This window comes from Capsicum annuum, chromosome 10, assembly GCF_002878395.1.
Source record: "Capsicum annuum cultivar UCD-10X-F1 chromosome 10, UCD10Xv1.1, whole genome shotgun sequence".
Lineage (NCBI taxonomy): Eukaryota > Viridiplantae > Streptophyta > Magnoliopsida > Solanales > Solanaceae > Capsicum > Capsicum annuum.
The window spans coordinates 179,568,146-179,592,785 of record NC_061120.1 but is presented as its reverse complement, the minus strand read 5'-3'; the positions used below and the strand labels follow the sequence as shown (position 1 = coordinate 179,592,785).

General features: G+C 28.5%; 1 protein-coding gene across 1 annotated transcript; it reads left to right on the top strand.

Annotated features, from left to right (window-relative positions):
* Nucleotides 1-430: 430 nt before the first annotated feature.
* On the top strand, nucleotides 431-22,500 carry LOC107843384 (nicotinate N-methyltransferase 1). Its single transcript, XM_016687649.2, has 4 exons — nucleotides 431-810; nucleotides 3,962-4,383; nucleotides 13,772-13,836; nucleotides 22,059-22,500. Exons 1-4 carry the CDS (start codon nucleotides 518-520, stop codon nucleotides 22,359-22,361), a joined length of 1,083 nt encoding a protein of 360 aa, XP_016543135.1. The 5' UTR covers nucleotides 431-517; the 3' UTR covers nucleotides 22,362-22,500.
* The last annotated feature ends 2,140 nt before the right edge of the window (nucleotides 22,501-24,640 follow it).

The window sequence follows — 24,640 nt, the reverse complement described above, 5'->3', positions numbered from 1 at the left end:
AGTTGAGGTACACAAAAACGTACTGGACCATATATTCGCTACAACTATTAAAAAGAGTAATGGAAATTGGACATGCGTTTGAAGGACAACCATGCTAAAGGTTGCCCACCAATAAGGGGATCTTGAGATCCACCCGTTTAAGAGTTAGTAAATTCATAAAATTTAAATTTTGAATTTATTTTTTATTATTAAAGTTGCACTTATAAAACACCAACTTATCCGAGGCGGATGAAGAGTATTAGTGGGATTATCTTAATCAACTAACATAAATTTATGTATAAAAATTATAGTAATAAGTAATGCATATAAATTCATAGTTTAAAAGGAATAATAGATTCGATATTAAAATAATAAATATTAAATCAATAAAACTTAAATTTTGAATCGAGTCACGCTTGTCCACTATAAAGTGATCACACTTGGCCAATAACGTTCCCACAATAATCACATGATATCCCCAATCGAAAGGTAGAACATATAGTTCCCAAAAACAAGGCCAAAAAAAAGTGTAAAAAACATGGAGAAAGCAAGTGGGAAAACAAGCAACAATAATAATGCAAGGTTAGCTATAATGGAATTAGCTAACATGATAAGTGTACCTATGTCTCTTAATGCCGTTGTTAAACTCAAGGTAGCTGACGCTATTTGGGAAGTTGGATCAAATACCCCACTCTCTCCCGCTGAAATCCTCGCTAAAATCCGCGGCCCTCAGGGCGGCGGTGACTCTGAGAACCTTCAGCGAATCTTACGCATGCTCATGAGCTATGGTGTATTCGAGGAGCACGTAGTTGATGACGTCTCTCAAAGAAGGTACTTATAACACTAATTAAACATGGAGTTGATCCTTTTTATTTTCATTGACAGTTTATCAGTGATGAATTCAAAATCTAAAATGGATGAATATAGTTTTGTTTTTTTTTACATATATCTTTTTTTAATATTTTGATCGACCTATTATGTTTATTCTAGATCCGTCACTACTAAATGTGTTCTCTTACTATTGCTTGGAGAGAGAAAATTTTTATTTCTTAAATTATGGAGCAAATATATGTGTTAAAGTTATGCATCGTCAGTTAATAAACAAGAATCTAAGAAAAGTTATATATTATAAGCTTGATATAACACTAAAAAAATTAATTTATCTTAGCTTTTTAGGCGTATTCTTCTTCTATCTTCTTAACCAATGATGAAAATCAAGGCAGACTTCTAATATGAAGTACAAGTCTACAACACGTGTGGTGTTTCTAGTCAACACGCGAAATATCTACGTATGTTGCGGCAATAACAATGAAATCCAAAAGTTGTTGCGGCAACAACAAGTGGAATCCAAAAATAGAAACATGTTTGGTAGGACATAATAAGTCACTTCTTATCCCTCCCTCCACTCCAAAAAATAAAAAAATCCAAAAAAGTTTTCGCAATAGTTAGTGTGAGTAAATTTCATCACTAGTCACTTAGCTTTGTGTTTATTACACAAAAGTCATTTTTCTTTCATTCTTTATGCAAAAGTTATTTACTTTACTCCGATCATTATAAAAGTCACTATAATCAGATTTTACAATAATTTCACCAAAAAAATAATATGACAACTTTAATTAGTACTTAATTTTAATTTAAGAGAATATAATATATTAATCATATCTTGATCCTTTTTGTATGTGCCAACCTAATTTTTCTTAGGAATTATTTAAATAAAAAATACCAATTTCCTAATAGATTAGGTTAGTGGAAACTATTTTCATAAAAAAAAATTAATTGATATTTTTATGAAATAAAATTATATTTTTTATACTTACTTATATATAACGGAGGATTCCAAAATTTGGTAGTCCTCACAATGACACTATAGTAGTTTTAATTTTCTTAAAATCCTCTAAAATTGAGACATGTATTGGTAAATTATTTTTCTCCTTTAAAATAATGACATGTAGTTGATAATATTATGATAATTTTAATTTTTTAAAAATTCTTTACAATTGTGATATGTAGTTGATAAAATTATGTTTCTCCTTTTAAAATTGTGACATGTTGTTGATAAAATTACATTTTTCCTCTAAAATTGTGACATGTTGATAATTTTTTTTTATATATTTATTTTCTTGCCACTTGGGCCTTTGCATTCGATATATCATAATAATATGATAAACTACTCTATTTATTGAGTTTGCATTATGCTTTTAATTGTTTGACTAATCGGTTAATTCTCTTAAAAGTTTTTATTATAATATTCAGTTTCTGATAAATTACATATTGTTTAGTTAATTCAATTGATAAATATAAAAATTAAATAGCTAATAGTTTATTTTATCTATTAAATTACTTATATTTTATGACTTTTATTAGCACAACTATCAATAACATTATTTGTATAAATTTTGACAATACTTATTCGAGGATAAAATTAAAAAGGTTTTATTTGAAAACTATTTTTAGTATGTTATTATCCTCAAAAAATTAAAATAATCTTTTAAAAAATAATATTATACACATATTTCTATTTTATGTGTTTTGAAGAATTTATCTTGTTTATTACTCTTTTTTGATACATTTTTTTGGAAGATTAATGCAATATTATGAAATGTTTCATAAAAATACCAATAATTTTTTTTATGAAAATAGTCTTTATTAGATAGCCCAATCTATTAAGGAATTGATATCCTTCCGTTAAATAGTCTATAAGATAATATATTATATTCTCTTAAATTAAAATTAAGAACTAATTAAGATCGCCACATTATTTTTTCAATGAAATTATTCTAAAATTCAGCCTTAGTGACTTTTGTGATGGCCGGAGCAAAGCTAAATAACTTTTGTGTAATGAATGAAAGAAAAGTAATTTTTGCATAATAAACACAAAACTAAGTGATCATGAATGAAATTTAAGTTAGTATTTTGTGCAAGAGAAAATGACAAAAATAACACCTAAAACTAAAATAATTTCACAAAACTAGTACCTAAATTTAAAAACTCAGTAAATAGTCATTAAACATCATAATTCGGCCATTAAGCATCACAATTCGGCTGTGTACTGACCGACTTTTCATCTTTAATGGGCCCATGATTTTTTGGCTCCTTTTCCTTTTTAATAATGCAAAGTTTAGTCCAATTCACTTTCAAAAGTCAAAGTAGACGTTGAACAATTCAACTTTATAAGTTCCATTCTAAATCATTTACATGACAATAAATGACAATCTTTTTTAAGTGATATAACATTATTAAAATAATATACTATTTGTTTTGTTTAGTTTTACTTATTTATTTAATAAAATACAATATCATATACTTTTAATATAATACAATTGATACAGTTTTTATACATATACATATTCTATATAATAATTATAGTATTTTTATACATATTCTATATAATTTTTAACTACAATTATTATTTATATACATATTTTATACTACTCTATATAGTTTCTACATGCATCCTAAAAATGTATCAATCTAGTATGAATATATGGACACTGTAAGTGTATCAATATAGTATAAAAGTGTATCAATATGGTATAAAAGAGTATCAATTGGGTATAGAAACTGCACGTACCTGCATAAAATTTTGTTTTTTTTTTTAAAAAGTGTATCAATATAATATAAAAGTGTATCAATATAGTATAAAAGTGTATCAATTAAGTATAGAGACTGTATGTGCTCAATTGGATCAAATGGCTAAAAAGGAAAATTAATTTAGCTGAACGGCTACAGCATATCCACCTTTTTTAAATATGGGCCAGTTTTTTTAAAATTACCATCTCATGTCCTTTCCCCTTTGCGTAATTCAATACTACCTAGCAAATATTCAAGATCTTACAATTTTTTTCACCAAACTTCTATAATCCAGTGGGTTTCAATTCAGCAATGTAATTTATCTTATATTACCATGAGTATCCCAAATTAATATAGTCGGTCCTACTAAATTATTTAGAATTGTGATTTAGTTATTGTTTGTTGTATACAGATATTCATTGGCTGAGGTAGGAAAATCCCTAGTCACGGACGTGGACAGCTTATCCCATGGCTCGTACGTGCTCCAACATCATCAGGACGCATTAATGAGGGCGTGGACTATGGTTCATGAGGCTGTCAATGATTCGTCCACAGAGCCATTTGTGAAGGCAAATGGCGAGCCAGCCTACAATTACTATGGGAAAAATCCAGAGATGAATAGCATTATGTTAAATGCAATGTCTGGTGTTTCTGTGCCATTTATGAAGGCAATTTTAGAAGGATATGATGGTTTTCAAGGTGTGAAAACACTTGTTGATGTTGGGGGGAGTGGCGGAGATTGCTTGAAGATGATTTTAGAAAAACATTCAAGTATTCAACTTGGAATCAATTTTGATTTGCCCGAGGTTGTTGAAAAAGCACCCCAAATTCCTCGTAAGTTTCGGTCATTCTATTTCTTTCTTTCTTTCTTTCATATATTGAGATGCAACAACAACGACAACAACCTCCAGCATACCCAGTCTAGTTTCACCAGAGGGGTTTTAAAAGAACAGTATGGATATATAATTTCACGCTTATCTTAGGGAGACTGTTTTTGACAAATCCACGTCCCAAATAACGGTTTCATATATTTGAGATGAGTATGAACAACGAAGTATATGATTGAATCATCGAATTTCGCAGGACTAAAACAATTACTCCTCGTAGGTACACTACAAAAAATGAGTCAAATTATGAAGGTTAATTTTAAGATTTACAGGGGTTTTGAACCCCGTAAATTGTGATTTCAACGGTTCCCAAAATCCCCATAATACGAGCCGTCACAAACAATTTGCGACAATTTTTTCAGACCTTCATAATTAATTTGTGAGGGTTATTTTGGGGCTGTCGAGACCTCCGTTACTCTAAATTTAATTCTTTTATAATAAATTTTTATTAAAAAATTGCGAAGGTTACTCTAAATTTAATTCTTTTATAATAAATTTTTATTTAAAAATTGCGGTGGTTTAAAACCTCCGCAATTTTTTTTAAAGAAAAATTAGTGGGACCATCAATTTTCAATAACAAATTATAAATTCTAATTTTAGCTCAAATTTAATTGTTCCTTTAGGCATAACCTACAATCAAATATTTATTTAATTCATATATCATTAACACAACATGACTAATTAAACATTGTAATTCACAAGCATCTCAAAAATACATTGAACATTAAACTTCAAAATTAAATTTTCAACATTAGAATCTTCAAACTCCAAATTTTCAACATTAACTAGTATCTTCAAATTCCAAACTCAAAATTAAACACAAAAGTTTCAATATTCGAAGATTTGCTCCAACCACACAATTACATCATCATAATTGAATATTCAAGACAATTTGCAACAAAATCGACGACTGTCATTAGGATCACTATCACTACGTAATCTTCTTGCATCCATGGGCGAAATAGGTCCACTAGTCGCATCACTTGGCTACATAAAAATGCAAAGTATAAAAGCCAATCAGATAAACTTTTAGTCCTTATTATATTTATATTTGCGTACAACTAAAAAACATCATGATAAATATGAATAGATCAATCACAAGTTCGCAATTTCAAGTAACTACAGTTAATTATTTTCAAGTCAATACACCTAATAATTTTCAAATAACTTATTCACTAGTACACATTTCAAGTCACTACACTCAAACCATTTTCAAATAGCTAATTGACATTTCAAGTCACTATACTTAAACCATTTTGAAGTAACTACACTTAACTATTTTCAAGTCACTAGTACATATTTCAAGTAACTGCACTTAACTATTTTTAAATAACTAGTAGACATTTCAAGTCACTACACTTAACTATTTTCAAATAACTAATTCACATTGCAAGTAACTACACTTAACCATTTTCAAATAATTAATTCAAATTTCAAGTTACTATGCTCAACCATTTTCAAGTAACTACTTTACATTTCAAATAACTATACTTAATCATTTTTAAGTCACTACACTTAATCATTCACTTCAAGTCACTATACTTAACCACTTTCAAGTAATTAAGTCACATTTCAAGTAACTACACTTAACTATTTTCAAGTCACTAGTTCACAATTTCAAATAACTTATTCACATTTCAAGTCACTACACTCAAACCATGTTCAAATAGCTAATTGACATTTCAAGTCACCATACTTAACCAATTTCAGAACACTACACTTAACCATTTTCAACTCTCTAATTCATATTTCAAGTGACTAAACCTAACCATGTTCAAGACATGAATTCACATTTCAAGTGTCAACACTAAATCAATTTCAAGTCATGAATTCACATTTTCAAGTGATTACACTTTACTACTCCCTTCGTTTCAAATTAGTTGACCCCTATGGATTTGGCACATCCATTAAGAAAATATTAATTAGGTGTTTATTTTACCAAATTAGCCTTATTAATTATGTTTTGAAAATATAAATTTGAATAAATACACTTTGTTTAGTCATTTAATATTAAGGGTAGTATTGAAAAAACATAATAAAATGCTCTTGATTTTATCAAAGACAACTAAATTGAAACAAATATTTTTAGAAAGAGAGTCAACTAAAACGAAACGAAGGGAATAATTTCAAAACACAAGTTCACCTTTCAAGTCGTTAATCCACTTCTCAAGTGACTACACTTGATTATTTTGAAGTTACTAGTACACATTTCAAAACACTACACTTACAATTTTTAACTCTTAGTCGTTAATCCACTTCTCAAGTGACTACACTTGATTATTTTGAAGTCATTAGTACACATTTCAAAACACTACACTTAAAATTTTTAACTCTCTAATTCACATTTCAAGTGACTACATAGTTCAAAACACTACACTTAGAATTTTTAACTCTCTAATTCAAGTCACTTAATCAATGTTATAGCTACTTGACCCCAGATTTAAGACTCAAAAACTGGACGAGCAACTCCAAGCAAAGAAGATTGAAATTCTTTTATCTAGCATGGTATATGTCCAAAGACTGCATCTTTACAACATATGCATGATAATCAGTTGAACCTTTGATTAATCAACTTCTTTTTTCTTTCTTTATTGACTGACCTCCTCCTTTCTTGCTCCATGTTACTTCCAAAGTTATAAAAGTAATCAATTTCCTTTAATATCCTTAAATATTAGATTTTATTAACATAATTCTGCAAAAATCTTTGAACCTGTAATTTTCTTAGTAGTATTCTGCCGTATAAGGAACAAATCGACAATTGCTTAGACTGCCTAGCCATTCTTCGTATTCCTTCAACATCAGCCGCTGAACTGTACCAAGACATACACATAACCCAGGCAATTGACACATGCAATGCTATGTTTTGGAAACTGATAACCTAAGTACTATGATGATATACTATGATAATCATCATCGTGCGATGAAGTCCATTCAACTCTTAACACCCATTTGTCACAAATTTGGAAATACCTGAGGATGAGATCCTTTCAAAGTGTAAGACATACCACTACCTTACGGCATGCTAATTCTCTATAATTGGCAATTATGGTCTAAATTAACAGAAAACCTGCTCGCCCCCCTTGTTTAAGGTACAGAAAATTAACCAACAATTCTTCATAAAATCAAAATCCTACTCCCCCAAAGGGAAAAAAGTACACAACTTTAGGAATAATCAGATCCCAAATAATCCATAGCTAAATTTTACTACCAACAAGTTTTTTGCTTACTTATAAAACAAAACAGTACCAATTAAATTTAATTAATTTAAATAATTGTCAAACGAACTAAACAAGGTGAAATTGATGTCCACATTGAAGCTTAACCCAGGATCTATCCCCATTGTCGGTTACAGCTTCAAGACAAATCGAACACGAAACCGCCGATGCCTTATCTTCTCCACCAACACCATCTCCTCCTCCATCGCCATCATCCGTAAGATCCACATCGTTCAATCCCATGATTTGCTGTGGCGGTAGTTGAAGAGCTATTCCAGATGGTGGTCTCGTCGGTGACAAGCGGCACCGGCATTTGATTGTCCACCGCGGCGGTCATATTATGGGGGAGCGAGAAAGAAAGAGAAAGATGAAGCTGTAGAGTGTGGTGGAATGGCTAATTCTTTGGCCAAAAGTGAGGGATTAGGATTTTATTTTTGGTTTAAAAGGAAAGAGGGATGGGGTTTGATCCAGACATTAGATCAATTTATCTACGGTTGAGATCTAAAGATTAAAAATTTGGTCTAAAATTGAATGAAAATTGAAATTGAGTCCAATTAAATATAATTTGAACTAAAATTATAATAAATTAAATAAAATTAGGTTTAAATTGTTATAAATGGACAAAATCAGGTTAGAAATAAATAGTTGAAAAAAATTAAATAGAATAAAATCATTGATGTGACACATCGTTATTTATTTGATATTAAAATAATACATAAAAATATTATTGTTAAAAATTAATAATATTTAATAAAATAGCAACCTAAGAAGAGCATCGAGAGGTCAAAATTGGGTATCAACAGTCAAAATAAGCATACACTGTAAAATTGTTGTTGTTCAGTGTTATGAATTCACTTCAGAGTTTTATACGTATAAACTGCTACTTCATGAATAAAATACCAAGAAAAATAGTCTGAAATTGTCCAATTTCAAGAAAAAAAATAGTGAAAATTGATTTAATATTGATCTTTGATCAAATATGATGAACGGTTGAGATTAGAATTGAGGAGATGAGTTAATTTGGGATTAAAAATTAATTAAAAAATTGAATTGGGATTTCGATTGAGTCAAATTAAACTCAATTAACACAAATTGAGTATAAAATGGCTAGAATTTAAATAAATTAGGAAAATTGAATTGAATTGGGTTGATATTTAATAAATATAGTAACTATGTAAAATTAATATTAAAAAATAAATAAAAATATTATTTTTATATTAATTATAAATAAATTATGTAAACAAAATTAATGATGTCAATCACATAATAATGTCAATGCATTTCGTATACTACAAATAATTTTTGATTAATTAATTTATGAATACAATATTATATATATAGTAATACATATTGATCTGATTAATTAATTTATGAATACAATATTATATATATAGTAATACATATTGATCTGATGAATTATTGGTTAATTAGCTTCATTATTATAACTTCAATAGTGTATTAATACCTCGATCATACGATGTTAACGTATTATTCAAAATATTTGGATATATAGATTCACTACACGCGAGATACGTATACATACATACATACACATATATATACATACATATATTTATACATACATACATAGATACATACATATATACATATATACATATTTAATAGTAAATTAAAAATATCAAATGTCGACGAATAGCGTCGTTTTTATAAAGTTAATTTTTATTTATTTCTAACAAAAGTGACATTGTCCGTCGCTTTTTGTAGAAATACAGAAAAAATAAAAATAATTAAAAATTATGTCGGATAGCGTCTCTTTTCTATAATTAATATTTTAAAAATAAAAAATTATCGGAACGTTGTCCGTCGATTTTAATAAAAATAAAATTAAAAAATCGACGGACAACGTCGCTTTTTATCATAAAGTTAATTTTTATTTATTTTTAACAAAAGCAACATTGTCCGTTGCTTTTTGTAAAAATAAATAAAAATTAAAATTAAACTAAAAAAGCAACGGACAATGTCTCTTTTTAAAAGCGACACAATTCGTCTTTTTTATGCGTCGCTTTTTGGCATTTTTTTAGTAGTGATTTTGGAAAAAAATAGCGAAGCATATTTTGGTGGCAAAAAATATTACTCCCTCCGTTTAAAAAAGAATGACCTACTTTGACTTGGCACAAAGTTTAAGAAAATAAAGAAGATTTTTGAATCTTGTGGCCTTAATTAAAGTTGTGTCAAATATACCAAAATGCGCTTTAATCTTGTGGTCCTAAACATGCCCTGTGAAAAGTTGAAATTAAAGTATTGCCAAAAAAGGAAAGCAGTTATTCTTTTTTAAACAGACTAAAAAGAAAAGTAGGTCATTCTTTTTTAAACAGAGGAAATAAATATTTTTTTAAGTAAAAAGGAGCCAAGTTTAGTGTAATGCCCCGAATCTGGTACTCGGAATGCTACACGGTGCTCATGACCCCGAAGAACCACAAGCTAACCTATGACTGATATCTGTACCTGAACACTGCATAATATACTATATAAATACGAAAAATAGTAGGCTGAAACATGCCATAAGGTTCAAAACTGATAAACATCTGAGTGGGGTATCAATACCCAAAACAACTAAAATAACTGTCTAATCATGATAGTCTGAATAGCCTCTAACTGTCTGAATAAGGAGTTGATGGGACATGTCCCCAACTAACTTCAACTACTGAAATAAACTAAGTAATGGAGAAATAAAGTAATGATCGTGTCCTCGAAGGATGAGGACTCACTGCTGAATCTAACTGCTGAGTACTGGAATGCTACTGATGCTTTGGATCTCGTGCTTCTGAACCTATGGTATAAAACATCATAGCGCAAATGCGTCAGTACGTTTGAATGTACTGGTATGCATGTGAGGCAGGTTGAATGCAAAAGGGTTCACATGCATGAACTACACTCACTGACTGGATAACATGAACGTGAGAATACATGCATGAATACATAAGAACTGTAACTGAGTTCGTGATAACATGATTACTGAGTTTGAGTACTGATAACATGAGATACTGATAACTGTGTAACTGAAATAACTGATACTGAGCGACTGTATCTGACAGTTTAGGTTTTGATAGAACTAGCTGAGTTTCATACTGTTCTGAGTTGACTGTATCTGACAGTCCTAAATTCTGTAGAACTATCTGAGTTCTATTACTGAGACTGAATGACTGTATCTGACAGTCCTGATTCTATAACTAAAACTGTGGGAAGTAGTCATATAACTGAAATGCCCCAAATAACACATTATAGCTGAGTTGGGGTCCAATCTGTAACCCCAATTGAAAGAGAGTCAATACTGCACCACTGGTAAGGATAATCTGTGAGTCACCCTCATATAACAGATAAATCTAGTGAGAACGGTGTGAACCCTCATATAACAGGTTAAGCCACCTCATCTACCCCCATATAACAGGCTATGATGTCTTAACCTACTCTGGCTACGTAGTTCTGGAACGCAAGGATTTGCTTCTAAGAATCACACCCTCATATAACAGGTGGGTTTCCATCCTTGGGTTCACTTGGTGCTAATTTCTACTCCCATCTGAATAGACAGTGACTATCGTTAGCTGAACTAACTGGACCGAGTTAGCTGAATTTTCGTGGGCGGACGAAATACTACTGAGATATGATAACTGTCTGAGAGTACTGAGATTACTGAGTTTTCCTGAGTCCTGTGACTGACTGAATTCTACTGATCATGGCTTGACTGAGAGTGTCGTGAAAACTGACACTAGCTCTAAGCATATAACTAAATTGTCGGGTACAAGTACCCCAAGGACTCGATAGCATGAAACTAATAAGACTTGACACTTCTTGAACACAAGACTAATATCAACAATTCATAATACAATAAGTTGGGGATTTTATGAAGTACTTGGTTATCATAATCTTGGACATGAAAGGAATGCATATAATCAATGTCATAATTCCATATCCAGCATCACGAGCATTTCAACAAACATCTACATTGTACATCAATAGCATGAGAGTAATTTGAACATAAGGGTAAAATATGAATCCATCACTTAAGTCAAAATTGGACTATATTATATGATTTCTAGTCTTCTAGGCATTTTATCAAACACCTTACATGCACCACTTAAGGCATAGGTATAATCATCAATTAACACCTCATAAACCACTCAATTCATGGATTTAAACTCATATACTAACGTAATTCCATAAAAACACATTGAGATTCCAACTTGGGAAGCATACAACAACAATCACATAAATATAATCAACCCACAACATAATATTCATAATACATGATTTAAAACTTGATTCTTGGGCTTCATGGACGAAAGGAATCCATTAATGAACATTATGCATACCTGAGTTAATGAATTTGAAAGGATTGATGGAGAGTTCTTGCGATTTGACCCTTGAATTTGAGATTTAGGATTTCTTGGCTTGAGAGAGAGCAACTCAATTTGAAAAAAATAGAGTGAATAATGATATCCTTAGGTCATATAGGGTTAAATTTGGTATTTTAAGGCTGAACTAAAATCATGGGAAAAGACCCAATTAACCCTGAACGCGTTTTTTGATTTTTGTGAAAATTTCCCGACCTGAACCCCTGGCGCAACGCGGCGCTATTGCGCTGTGTCACTGGAATTTGACAACTGGGAAATTGGACGATGACGAGACACGGGGACATCGCGGAGCTTCACTGGAATTTGACAATTGGGATTTGGGAGCCCTCCGCAACGCGGTGAAATCGCGGAGTCTTACTGAAAATTGACTAATGTCATTTTGGCTTATGGCGCGACGCGCCACTAACTGAGATGACATGTTTTACGACTGAAACTTGAAATAGTCATAACTTCTTACCCGGTTATCGGATTTAGGCGAACCTTATATCGATGGAAAGCTTATTGAATTTCCCACATGACAAAATGTGAAAATCTTGAAAATACCACATGTATAAAGTGGATTCATCTTTAAAACAAGTCTTTGATATTTTTGGGACGAATTTAAGGTAGGTAGAAGTATGGGGTATTACATTTAGGCGCTATTTTTTTCGATGGAGGGGGGTTTTAACCCCAGAAATATATTCGTTGGATATCGGGAGTTTTGGGGTTAAAACCCCCCGCAAATATATTCGATGGATATCGGGAGTTAAAAACCCCCGCAAATATATTCGATGGATATCGGGGGTTAAACCTTCCCGTAATTTATAAATTTTCGCGGCAAGTTTTTAACCCCGCAATTCATATAATTTTACAGGAGTTAAAATAACCCCGCAAAAAAACCCGGCAATTAAATCCCTTTTCCGTAGTGATATGAACATGGAAGTGTGATTTCTCTCTCTTATCTTAATTAGGCTGGACAAAGCTTAGTAGAGGGACTAAAAAGATTTTTTGAAGAAAGGAATTAAAAACAAAGTTAGACATGAAATGGAGATAAAAGGAAAAAAACTGTAGACGAAAAATATCATGAGGTTAACGGAAAATAGAATAAGTCCTGACTGGCCTTACTAATATATATAGGTCTTCACCATTGATCTATCTTTTCCACAATTTGAATTTACGTCAAATATCCTGCTTTGGTTACATTTTGTTTGTGTAGAGGTATATAAAAAATAACTTCTCTATCTTATAAAAATAGAAATAATGTGTGCATACATTGAATACCGATTAGTGAAATTATGCTGAATTTATTATTGTTGTCGCTGCTGATCAATTTCAGTCAAATCGTACTCCATATTCTTATATGTATGTATTGTCACCTTAAATTGACAGATAGGGAAATTGGGACAAGAACGTGACTGCTAATGGAGTTGTACTGTTTTGTTAGGTTTAAATCTTTCATGTCTTGAATATTATTGCTTCCTCCTCCCAACTTATGTGAGGTATTTTGACTTGTCCCAATATTTAAGAGAGAAAAAAAGACTTGTATCTAAAATAAGTCATAGATATTTATGTGATTATAAATTATTTCATTAAAGTAAAATGAGCATTTTAATATTAAATTATTATTAAATATAGAAATATGTGTTCTTTTTAAAATTAACTAAAAAGAAAAATATGTCATATAAATTGATAAAAATAGAGTAATATATATGTGGCTAAAAATAGTGATAGGTTCAATTTAGAATAAGTTTTTGGCGTGTACATGCAGGTGTAAAACACATTGGTGGTGACATGTTCAATTCTATACCAAAGGGGGATGCTATTTTCATGAAGGTATTTTTTTCTTTCTTTCTTTCCCTCAAAGATGTCCTTTTTTCTTCTTCTAAGGCAATTGTCAAATATATTTTGTTTCAACTTACAATTATTGAATTATACAAGATGAGTTGTTGCTTTCATTCAAGTAGAGCATTTACCTGTTCAAATAGTAGTATGCATTTTGTTTGTCCCTACAGATTTGTCAGCTTTCTTTATTTTGAACATGAATAGATAGACGTACAATTTTGGCAATTAGTTTTTGAATTATAGACCACATCTTTCTAATCTTCAATTTCGCAAAGTTTCCATACGATAGATTTGAGGGAAACTTACAATAAAAAAGGATTTAACTAGAAGCGTTAGGACTGTCCACCTTATTATAAAATTCATAACACAAAACGCTTTATAAGGCATTAAAGCATTAAATTCTATAAAATACACAAAAAGATTACACCTCTAAACGACAGTTTCAAGCTAATTAGATCTTTTTTTTTCATAATTCTAGTTAAATCGAAACTTATAGTAGAGGCGTACCTTGGAATTGAAAATGTCGAGGGCGCACCACTTTTTTTAATATAGACATTTTTTTTCAAATAACATAAACATGATAACTACTTACTACAATATTCGAGGTTGAACTCACTAAAAACTAAAAACAAAAACTACAAAAAAGAAAAACTAGGATGTAACTTGTAGCTACAAAAATATCAAAAAACTAAAATTAAAAAAATGCTATAGAGGAAATCAAACCAAAGGCATCCCACGAATGTCCACTCGTGCACCCCAAATCAATCAGTTGCTAAGGGTGTCAATATAAAAATATATACACTATTTAAGATATTTACTCATATCTACATACATTTTTCCAAGGTTACTAGGTGCCCCTAAGCCCTTATCCTAAGGTAGATACGACTCTGACTTATACAAGGTTGTTAGATATTTAATAGAGTTCAAAACTTAAAGGGCTGAAGCTGCTCAGAAGTAAGGTTAAGAGACTATTCTAACTTACCCCGAACATAAATGACTATCTTGGCAAAATCAACAAAAAGGAAATGTAAAATATGCTAGTATTATACTCCCTCTCTTTCTCCCTCTCTTTCACAATAAGTGAATTGTTGAAGAAATTTTAGTGTTTCAAAATAAGTGAATGGTTCACAATTCAAGGTAAATGTTGAAAACTTTTTCCAAATTTATCCTCCATTAAATATGCATTGAGAGTGATGTATCATGTGTCTTTGCTTTTTGAAGAAGGTAAAAATGAAAAAACATGATAAATTTATGTCTTTACTTTTCTTTTCTTTAACATGTGTGCGAAAATCCAACAATTAACTTATTGTGGAACGGAGGGAGTATATAGTAAAATGTCATTACATATTTATAATTACTAGTTTAGCCGTATGTGTCTCGCACGTGTAACGTTTGATTATATAAACTTAAATAATTTTATTTATTACGAAAATTTTTAATGAAGTGTAAAAATTTAAATTATTTTTCAAAGATTCTTCACACTTTAATATAATAATGTAAACATAAATATATTTTTTAGTGTTAGCACATATATATTTTACAGCATCACTTTTGCTTTTGTCATGCAGTATAAAATCATTAATTACAATCATATTACCTACAAATTGATATGTAGAATTTCACACAACTAAAAAGATGAATAATTCATAGATAAAAGAAAATTTTGATTTCTGGTATATACTCCCTCCGTTTCGGAATAAGTGAATTTTTAGGATATTTATTGGTGTTTCAAAATAAGTAAATCATTGATTTTTTTTTTCAAATTTATCCTTATGATTTGACAATGAATTAAATTTTGAAAAGGTATTACAAGGTCAGCTTTTTATTTTTTAGGGGTAAAAATAAAAAATTGTGTTAAATTTATGTCTTTAATGCTTTTTCCTTAATCTGTGTGTCAAAATTCAACAATTCATTTATTATGAAACGGAGGAAGTATTACATAACATAATTCTATAGATTAAACAAATAAATTAATAGTGCATAGTGAAATTGGTAAGAGCTACACTCTTTTATCTTTTGTTCACCTCCTCTTCTTTTTTAGTACACCCTCATTCATCTTTTTTGAGTCTCAAAAAGAAGCATTATGATATTCACATGAACTGCATCATATAGTAAGTCCAAACTCTTGATATATCCTTATAATACGATTTTTTTAACTTAAAACTCCATTTAGCCGTCATTAGAAACAAAAAATTAGTCACTAAAAATAGAAAAAAACTTAAAGCCTGTTATACACAACAAAGATACATAAAAAATTATAATCGAATAGCCTTTTAAAAAGAAAAAGAGCAATAACTATGATAATAATGCTATATAGTGTTGCCTTTAAAATTTGTGTAAAAACTATCAAATACATTTAAAAGGAGTAAAACTTGTAGCAATAAAAAAAGAATCACCACACATGTAATATAAATCTTGATTTTTTTGGTGAGATAAACCTTTAATTTTTTTGGCCACTTCCTTCGACGACAACACGCTTGTTTCGTTCAATTTTTCTATCAAAAATTTACAACTGAAAGCGAAATACAAGAAATTGTTAAAAGAGGACAATACATGTCAATTGTTGATTATACATAATTGAGTTAATACATAAAAATGACCCTAAACTTAACACCAAATTATAACTTTGACCTTAAACTTTGATAGTGCACAAATATCACCTTTAACTATTCAAAACTGCACAAATATGACCTCCAATCCTGCGTGGCAAAATGCGTGTTCAACACACAAAACTGGGCGCGTCCAACTTAAAATCTAAGGGCATAATACATAAATATGATCTTAAACTTTGACAGTGCACAAATATGACCTTTAACTATTCAAAACTGCACAAATATGACCTTTAAATGACTCTTCACTATTATTTTTTCATTATTTCGGTTCAAAGATGAAAATGACATTTAATTTCTTTTGTCATTGCGGAAAAAGAGTAATATTGAAGATTTATTAATTAGATGGGTCAGCCTCATATGAAAAAATCGAGCGGGTATGTATATATATTATAAAGCAGAGGACGAATTTAAGTTATATAATATATCTAAATATTATTTATTTAAATATTAAATTAAAGATGAAACTATACTAATAATATAAAAAATTATAGTTTTAATAAAACGTTAGTAAATTAATGTTATTAAATTAATGTCATTAAGGATAGTATTAGTAGTATATTAAATTAACGTTATCAAATTAACGTAATTAAAATGTTATTAAATTAACGTTATTAAATTAACGAGGGGCGGACCTACGTGGTTTCCATGGGGTTCACCCGAACCCCCTCGGTAAAAAAATTATGTTGTATATATATAAGATAGAAAATGTACATTTATGTACGTATATTAATGTTGAACCACATGAAATAAGGTACTTAGATAGCCCAACAACAACAACAACAGTGCACAAATATGACCTTTAACTATTCAAAACTACACAAATATGACCTCTCTCTAAGTCAGCCATTTTAACGACGTGGCACCGTGTGATTGAATTACCTTTCCACGTAGGCGCGAGTGAGACTCACGCATGGGGTTGCAAAATCGGAGGTCATATGTTCAGGTTTTGAATAGTTAAAGGTCCTATTTGTGCACTATCAAAATTTAAGGTCAAAGTTATAATTTAGTGTCAAGTTTAGGGTCATTTTTATGTATTAACTCTACATAATTCATATATAATCTTTAAATTCATTAACTAAAAAGAATAAAGAAAATAGAAGGATGATGATAATGAATGTAAGAAGACAACTTGAATTAAAATTAAAATCAATAAAACTCAAAATAAGGAGAGGAAAGTAGAAGTAGAAGACAGGTTGTATTTTTGTAGTAAAGAATTGTAGAGTTTTTTTTATATAAGGTAAAATTCTAATTGATTTAGGAGTGTTAAATATTATGATTTGTTACTTAGATAAAATAAGGACTTTAACGAATTTGTTAGTGTTTATGTATAATTAGAATTTTAGGAAAAGTCCATTGAATTTGGAACTAAAAAAAGTAAAGAAAGTAATTTCTGTTTTTTTAAAAAAGGTATGTTTTTGTCTTTTTAGGTTTGCACCTTTTTTTTTTTTTTTTTGGGTATTATAAGTTTGTAATATATATTAGTGTTTATGTTTAATTAAAATTTTATTTGAGCAATATAGGAAAAGACAATGACAAATCTTCTTAAAATTAAATTTAGTTGTTCTAATTCTTATACTAATGAAAAAAGTATTAGTTGTCATTATTTCTGATGTATTCTAATAAGGAAAGATTTTATCATAAATATATCTAATTAATTTTCAACTTTTAAATATTAGGACAAAACAGTGAAAAGATGATTTTGTCTAAAGCAAAGACTTTTAATGGAGGATAAAAAGTTCAAGTAACATTTCTTATAAGGTCGTTCACACTTTTAATATATTACTAGTTTAACCGCACGTGCTTTGCACGTGTAACGTTTGATTATTTAAAATTAAATGATTTAGCCTATTGCAAAGTTTTTTAATAAAGTGTAAAAGTTTAAATCACTTTTCAAAAATCTTTCACACTTTAATATAATAATGTAAAAATAAACATACACACATATATATTTTACCACTAGAAGTTTCAGGTGGTTGATGGATCATTACTTTTGCGTTTTCCATGCATCAATTTGAACCATACTTGTGTTACAATTTTTTTTTTTTTTTTTATATATTTAAAATCTTTCGTTATTTTTAAAGTCAAATCTTTACAAAATCATTGATTACATTCTTAATATGTACTTGAAACTTTTAAAAATCTGACGCTTCTTAAGTTTTTCTTATTCTAATAGTTTTATATTTATTCCTAGATTTTTCAAATCTTTTTAAAATCAAATTTAGTTGATTTAGAATTATTAAACTAATGAAAATAGTATCAGTTGTCATTAATTTTGATAACTTCTAATAAGGATATGTTTTACCATAAATATATTTAATTAATTTTCAACTCTTAATTAGAAAAAATATTTAAATTCTGATGATTTCTAATAAGGAAAGGTTTTAGCATAAATATATTTAATTAATTTTTAACTCCTAAATAATAGGAAAAATATTGAATAGATGATTTTGTCTAAAACAAGGATCTTTTAATGAAGGACAAAAAGTTCAAACAATATTTCTAAGGCCTTTCACACTTTTAATATACTAGAGAAGTGTACGTGCTTTGCACGTGTGTCACGTTAATTAATAATAAAGTTATGAAATAAAAATTAAAATAGTGTAAAATTATACTGCATAAACGTAATATCAAACTACTTACGTATAAATCAATAATAAATTCTTTGACTATATGAACATTTTCATATCGTATATAAAATTGAGCAATTTTTTATTGGTTAATTGAAAAATAGAACTGTTAAAGACCCAATTCGATAAGAAATTGACTTGGTTATTAATTTAGCATGTTTAGAAATCAAAAACTAATATATCTAATCGATAGTACATAAAATCGAACTATAAACCAACCGATGAGCACCCTTTAATTGTTATCGTAGAAGTCTTTGTATTCATAATTCAAAATAGAAAAGAATGCAAGAAAAATTTATTTGTAGCTCAAATAGAAAATAAGAAAATAAAGACTTCAAAACCAAATGGAGCTCAAAGTGTTCTTTTCTTTTCAACTCAATATATACCCTATTATCTTAAAAAATTGCATAAAAACTATGAAATTCTTTTGAAAAGAGCAAACTTGTGGCAACAAAAAAGAGAATCACCATTCTTATAATATAAACCTTAATTTTTAGGCAAGATAAACATTTCATTTTTCCAGCTACTTCATTCGGTAGCAACACACTTGTCTTCTCCAATTTTTCAATCAAAAATTTTTAATTGAAAGAGAAACACAAGAAATTATTGAAAAGGAATAAACCATTATCAATTGTTGATTGCGTATAATTCAAAAACAACCTTTAAATTTATCACTGATGGTCATGAATGAAAGAATACAAATTCAATCATAATCAAAATAAGAAGCAAAGTATAGCCGAAGAAGTGGCGGCTAGTCTGTGTTAAAATTTGACCAAAATATTATTTAAATAAAATTATAGAAATTATTTTCATATATATAAGGTAAGAATCTAATTGGTTTAGAAGTTCAAAACCTTTTTCTTAAAGAAAGAAATTATCTAAATATGATAAAATTTTATTTTTATTTCATAAATTATTTATCAATATTAAAATAATATGAATTTCAAATATAAGATTACAATTTTTTATCTTTTTTTTTTTTCAAGACGTGTATATTTTGCCTTTTTTGATTTAACTTTGTATGTTTTCTTTTATTTAAATAAAGTGGCCTTCTTGGCTTTTTTTCTAAAATAAAAAGAAGAAAAAAACTCATATATATGATTCCTAAAAGTTAGGAAAAATCCCACTTACATTGCAACATCAATTTTATCAACTTAAAAATCCTATATTTTTAGAGTTAGCTTGCATTTACCCTATATTTTTCTCTTGTCATATATTTTAAAACTTCTTAATGTTTAAAATAATTTTTTTCACCGTATATTTTAGGACTCCTTAATTTTTAAAATATCTAACCTAAAAAAGGTTTCATATATTATAAATAAAAAACACAAATACGTTTTGTCTATATATGTGTGTGTTTGTGTTTGTACGTACTAATGCATAGATGACTTTAGATAATTTTAAAAATAACATTAGATAATATATTTAAATAATAAGTATTTAAATATTTATAGATTTTGTGAATGAAATATTAGCCTATAATGGCTACAAAATTTGAGATGTGACATAAATTGTTGAAAAAAAAATAAAGTTAAGTTAACATTATGAGAAAAAAATTAATATACAAAAAAATAGTAATAGTTATCAATTTTTTAATTAATGCAAGAATAAAAAATAACTAAAATTAACTATATTTAAAAGGGTTAATTATGAGTAGCTATATTTGCATGTATTTACTATTTATATTTTAAAAGGTATTACTTCTCAAAAATATATATTTACTTTCTATAAACAATAAATATAAAGATTTAGTATATTTAAGCCCTAAATATTAGTGTGATAATTAAATATTTGTTTTAAATGCTAGGAATGTGTTCTACACGTACGTCTCAAATCAATCATAAAAGTGTATATATATATGTAAAATTATTAGAAAGTTTCAATTAACTTTAAAATAAATGGAATCCTTTGGATTACTCTAATTTTGGCTTATATACAAAAGAAAAAACGAAAAATAGATAACAGACAAGAGGTTTGGGAATCCCAATTTTGAACTATTATTTTGAATGAAAAAACATGCTTTTAAGTTGCAAAACATCATCTATTAGAGAAAGATATTTAAATTGATAATAGAAATTAAAATTACATCTGAAAAGATTGTTTGATCATTATTTTGTATGTGTGATAATCATTAGAGCCTGTACCAAAAAAAGAAAAAAGACAATCATTATTAATAAACATAATGATATGCTAAATCTCATGATTTATTCACAACTAAAATAATTGCATATAAGCAAAAATCTAAAAGAGAATTCAGATAACGAAGAAGATTAGAAAATCCTAAAGAATCCAAGGAGAAAACTTTAATTAATCATCAACTAAAAAAAAAAAAAAAAGAAGAATAAGAAGAAAACATAGAAGTAGAAGAATTACATCTATTTTTCTCATAAAAATTGATAATATAACTACTTAAATAGAATTATAGATATTCTCTTTTTATCTAAGGTAAAATTCTAATTGATTTAGAAGTATTAAATAATATTATTTTTTATCGAAATAAAATATAAATTTTTTTCTTTCAATGCATATGATTCAAAAAATAAATAAATATTTTAATTCCTAAAAATCTTTCCTTAAAAACTTCCGTAGCAATTAATGTTTTCTTTCCGATGCGTTTTTTCTTAACCTTAAATTTTCGTACTTAATTTTTTTTTCCCCTTTCCATGAATAGGTTTTACCCTAAATATTTATATAGTTTCCATGAATTTTTATTTCCGTGAATAGTTTATTTCCATGAATATTTTTTTACCCTAAATATCTATAACTTTTTTTTTTGTTTTAGTACCCTATGAATTTTGTTTTTTTTTCTTTTATCCTAAATATTTGAGCAATAATTTAATGTTAATTATTGAAAAAAAAGAGTGAAAGATATAGATTATAGTTAAGTTTCAAAAGAGCGTACATATAATTAAAAGTAAATCTCTTAAGAAATAAATTGACTCTATATTTTGGTTTGTGACATGGATGCATGCAGTGGGTGCTAACAACATGGACAGATGACGAATGCAAGCAAATAATGAAGAGTTGTTACAATGCACTTCCAGAGAAAGGAAAATTTATTGCTTGTGAGCCTGTATTGCCTCACCATACTGATGATAGCAAGAGAACTCGAGCCCTTCTTGAAGGAGACATCTTTGTCATGACAATTTACCGTGCCAAGGGCAAACACCGGACTGAGGAGGAATACCGACAGCTTGGCCGATCAGCCGGTTTTGCCGACTGTCGTGGTTTCTACATTGATCACTTCTTCACCACTCTTGAATTTCAAAAGTTATGAATAGAATTGTAACGTCCAATTGCGAGTAGCATGAAGGTAGTTCTACATGCTAAAATGTCTTAACATTAATAATAAACATAAGTGTGTAATGGGAAAAATAAATAAATAGCATTCCTTAGATAGAAAATTGCTAGTTATAGCAATACTTTCAACTTTGCAAGTTATAGCAATACTTTCAACTATGCAAGTTATAGCAAAAAATCACTTATAAAAGAAAAAAATATTTTTTTAATCATTTAAAATAAGAAAAAAATAATTTTAATATATGGAAAATTTATTACATATCCATAAAAAGGGGATTACGGTTATGACAGGTACCAATCATCCCTTAATCCTCTTTGTAACAGTTTTGTTCCAAATTGATTAACATAAAAACGGTTCTACAACTATGTTAAGTCACGTCTCTCCTCTAATCCCTCTTCTTCTTCTTTACATCTTCTTCTCTGTTTCTCTATTTTCTTTATTAATGTTCATCAAGTACATATAGAATTCACAGATTATAACAATTAGATAACAAAATTTTGGTGTATCAACTTTTGTAATTATAAATACTGAATGTGAGCATTTTGAAGATTCAATTTCTAATTAGGAGTGCATAATTTTGTAATACACATATTGCAAATCATTAGCAAGCCATTGAATTTGGTTAACTGATTTGAGGGCTCTAGGATTGAAAAAAAGAAGAAGATTTTTTTTTACTTAGAGATGCAAAATTAGAGCCTTAATTATTCGATTTAAAGAAATAATAAAACTTTCAAAAACCTAGCAATAGTGTTTTAACAAACTATATATAATTACAGTAAACACACCAGTCACATACAGAAAACATACAATTACCTTGTCGCATATGTACAGTAAAAATATAAGAATGATATTTACAACATATATAATTATGTTTACATGCATTTTGCATGTGTATGTTATTGAATATCTAGTGATACATTGAATATACAAATAACATACATTCGACATACAATTATTCCACCACCGACAATGAAAGAGACGAGTGCTTGTTTGACGTATGTTAACTGTATATCTTATGTAACGCTGTACATACACTTACTTACATATCACTATCTTTAGTGTATGAAATTAGTATAGTACACAATATAATATTCATGAATTATTTAATAAATTTAGTTGAAACCAGTTTATATACTCATTTCATACTTAAGTAATTTTTTTTGAGTTCTCAATGTATAAAATTGATATTAAAATTGATATCGTTGAAGTTTCGCATATGTCACATACATTTGTATTGAGTAAGTTTTATGAATGTGACAATCGATAAAAAAAATGTTTTATGTTACATAACCTTTATAGTGTATGTAATGGATAATTGAAAAACTATGTAATGGATATTGCATGAAAAACTATAACTGTACATGTTGAAAATAAATTAATTGATAATTGTTTGATGTCAAATAATTTTTTGTTGCAATAAAAAATAATCAGTATTAGCCATGATTGATATTGGTGTTTGCTTTCTGTAGAAGAAGATGAAGAATATTATATAAATACTATGTTAAATATCAAAACTAAACTTTGTTCATACCAACAATCTTAGAAAGACAAAGAGTAATGAGCACAAATAAACATCAAAATACAATACTCATGTCAAATGTTACTAATTGCGGAATCGAAAAATCTATAATTTGATGTAGTTGATATTAAATTTAATACCATATGATGCAACTTAGTTCATACCAATTTCATTCAACGCTGTAAAATGCGAAACAAATGTTAAAATAACATAACATTATATTAATACTACTTAAATACAGAAACTAAACTTTGTTCATAACAACAATCTTAGAAAAAACAAACAGTAATAACTAAATAATTAAACATCAAAATATAATATCTATGTCTATGTATGCCTCCACACTTGAGTTTTTTGGTTTGAGTAATAGAATCCCATCCTCAAAATCAAAGTCCGACACTTGCTCACTAACCGTATTCTTTCTCTTATAATTCCTCTTATCTTGAGGAATAACAACCTTTTTTTTGGAGATTTTTTCCCAATATGTATGTTCAAATTGAGCTTCTTGGATGGTTCATCAACAAATGAAACTTCAATTTTATCGGTCATGCACTGATGTTGCTTCTTGATGTAAGACTCACTTTCAACAATCTTTTTTTTTATACTTCGATAGAGGAGATGGAGTGAAACAACCTAAATCAAATAAAAGTCTAGAAAGATGAATGGGGCTACTATTTTTGATTATTCTAGGAATTCTACTAGAAGTAGTAGAATCAAATTTTTGTTTAGATATGAT

Coding starts and splice junctions, on each gene's coding strand:
- LOC107843384 (XM_016687649.2), top strand. CDS start 518: ATGGAGAAAGCAAGTGGGAAAACAAGCAACAATAATAATGCAAGGTTA. Junction 811..3,961: donor GATGACGTCTCTCAAAGAAG/GTACTTATAACA, acceptor TGTTGTATACAG/ATATTCATTGGCTGAGGTAG. Junction 4,384..13,771: donor AAAAGCACCCCAAATTCCTC/GTAAGTTTCGGT, acceptor GTGTACATGCAG/GTGTAAAACACATTGGTGGT.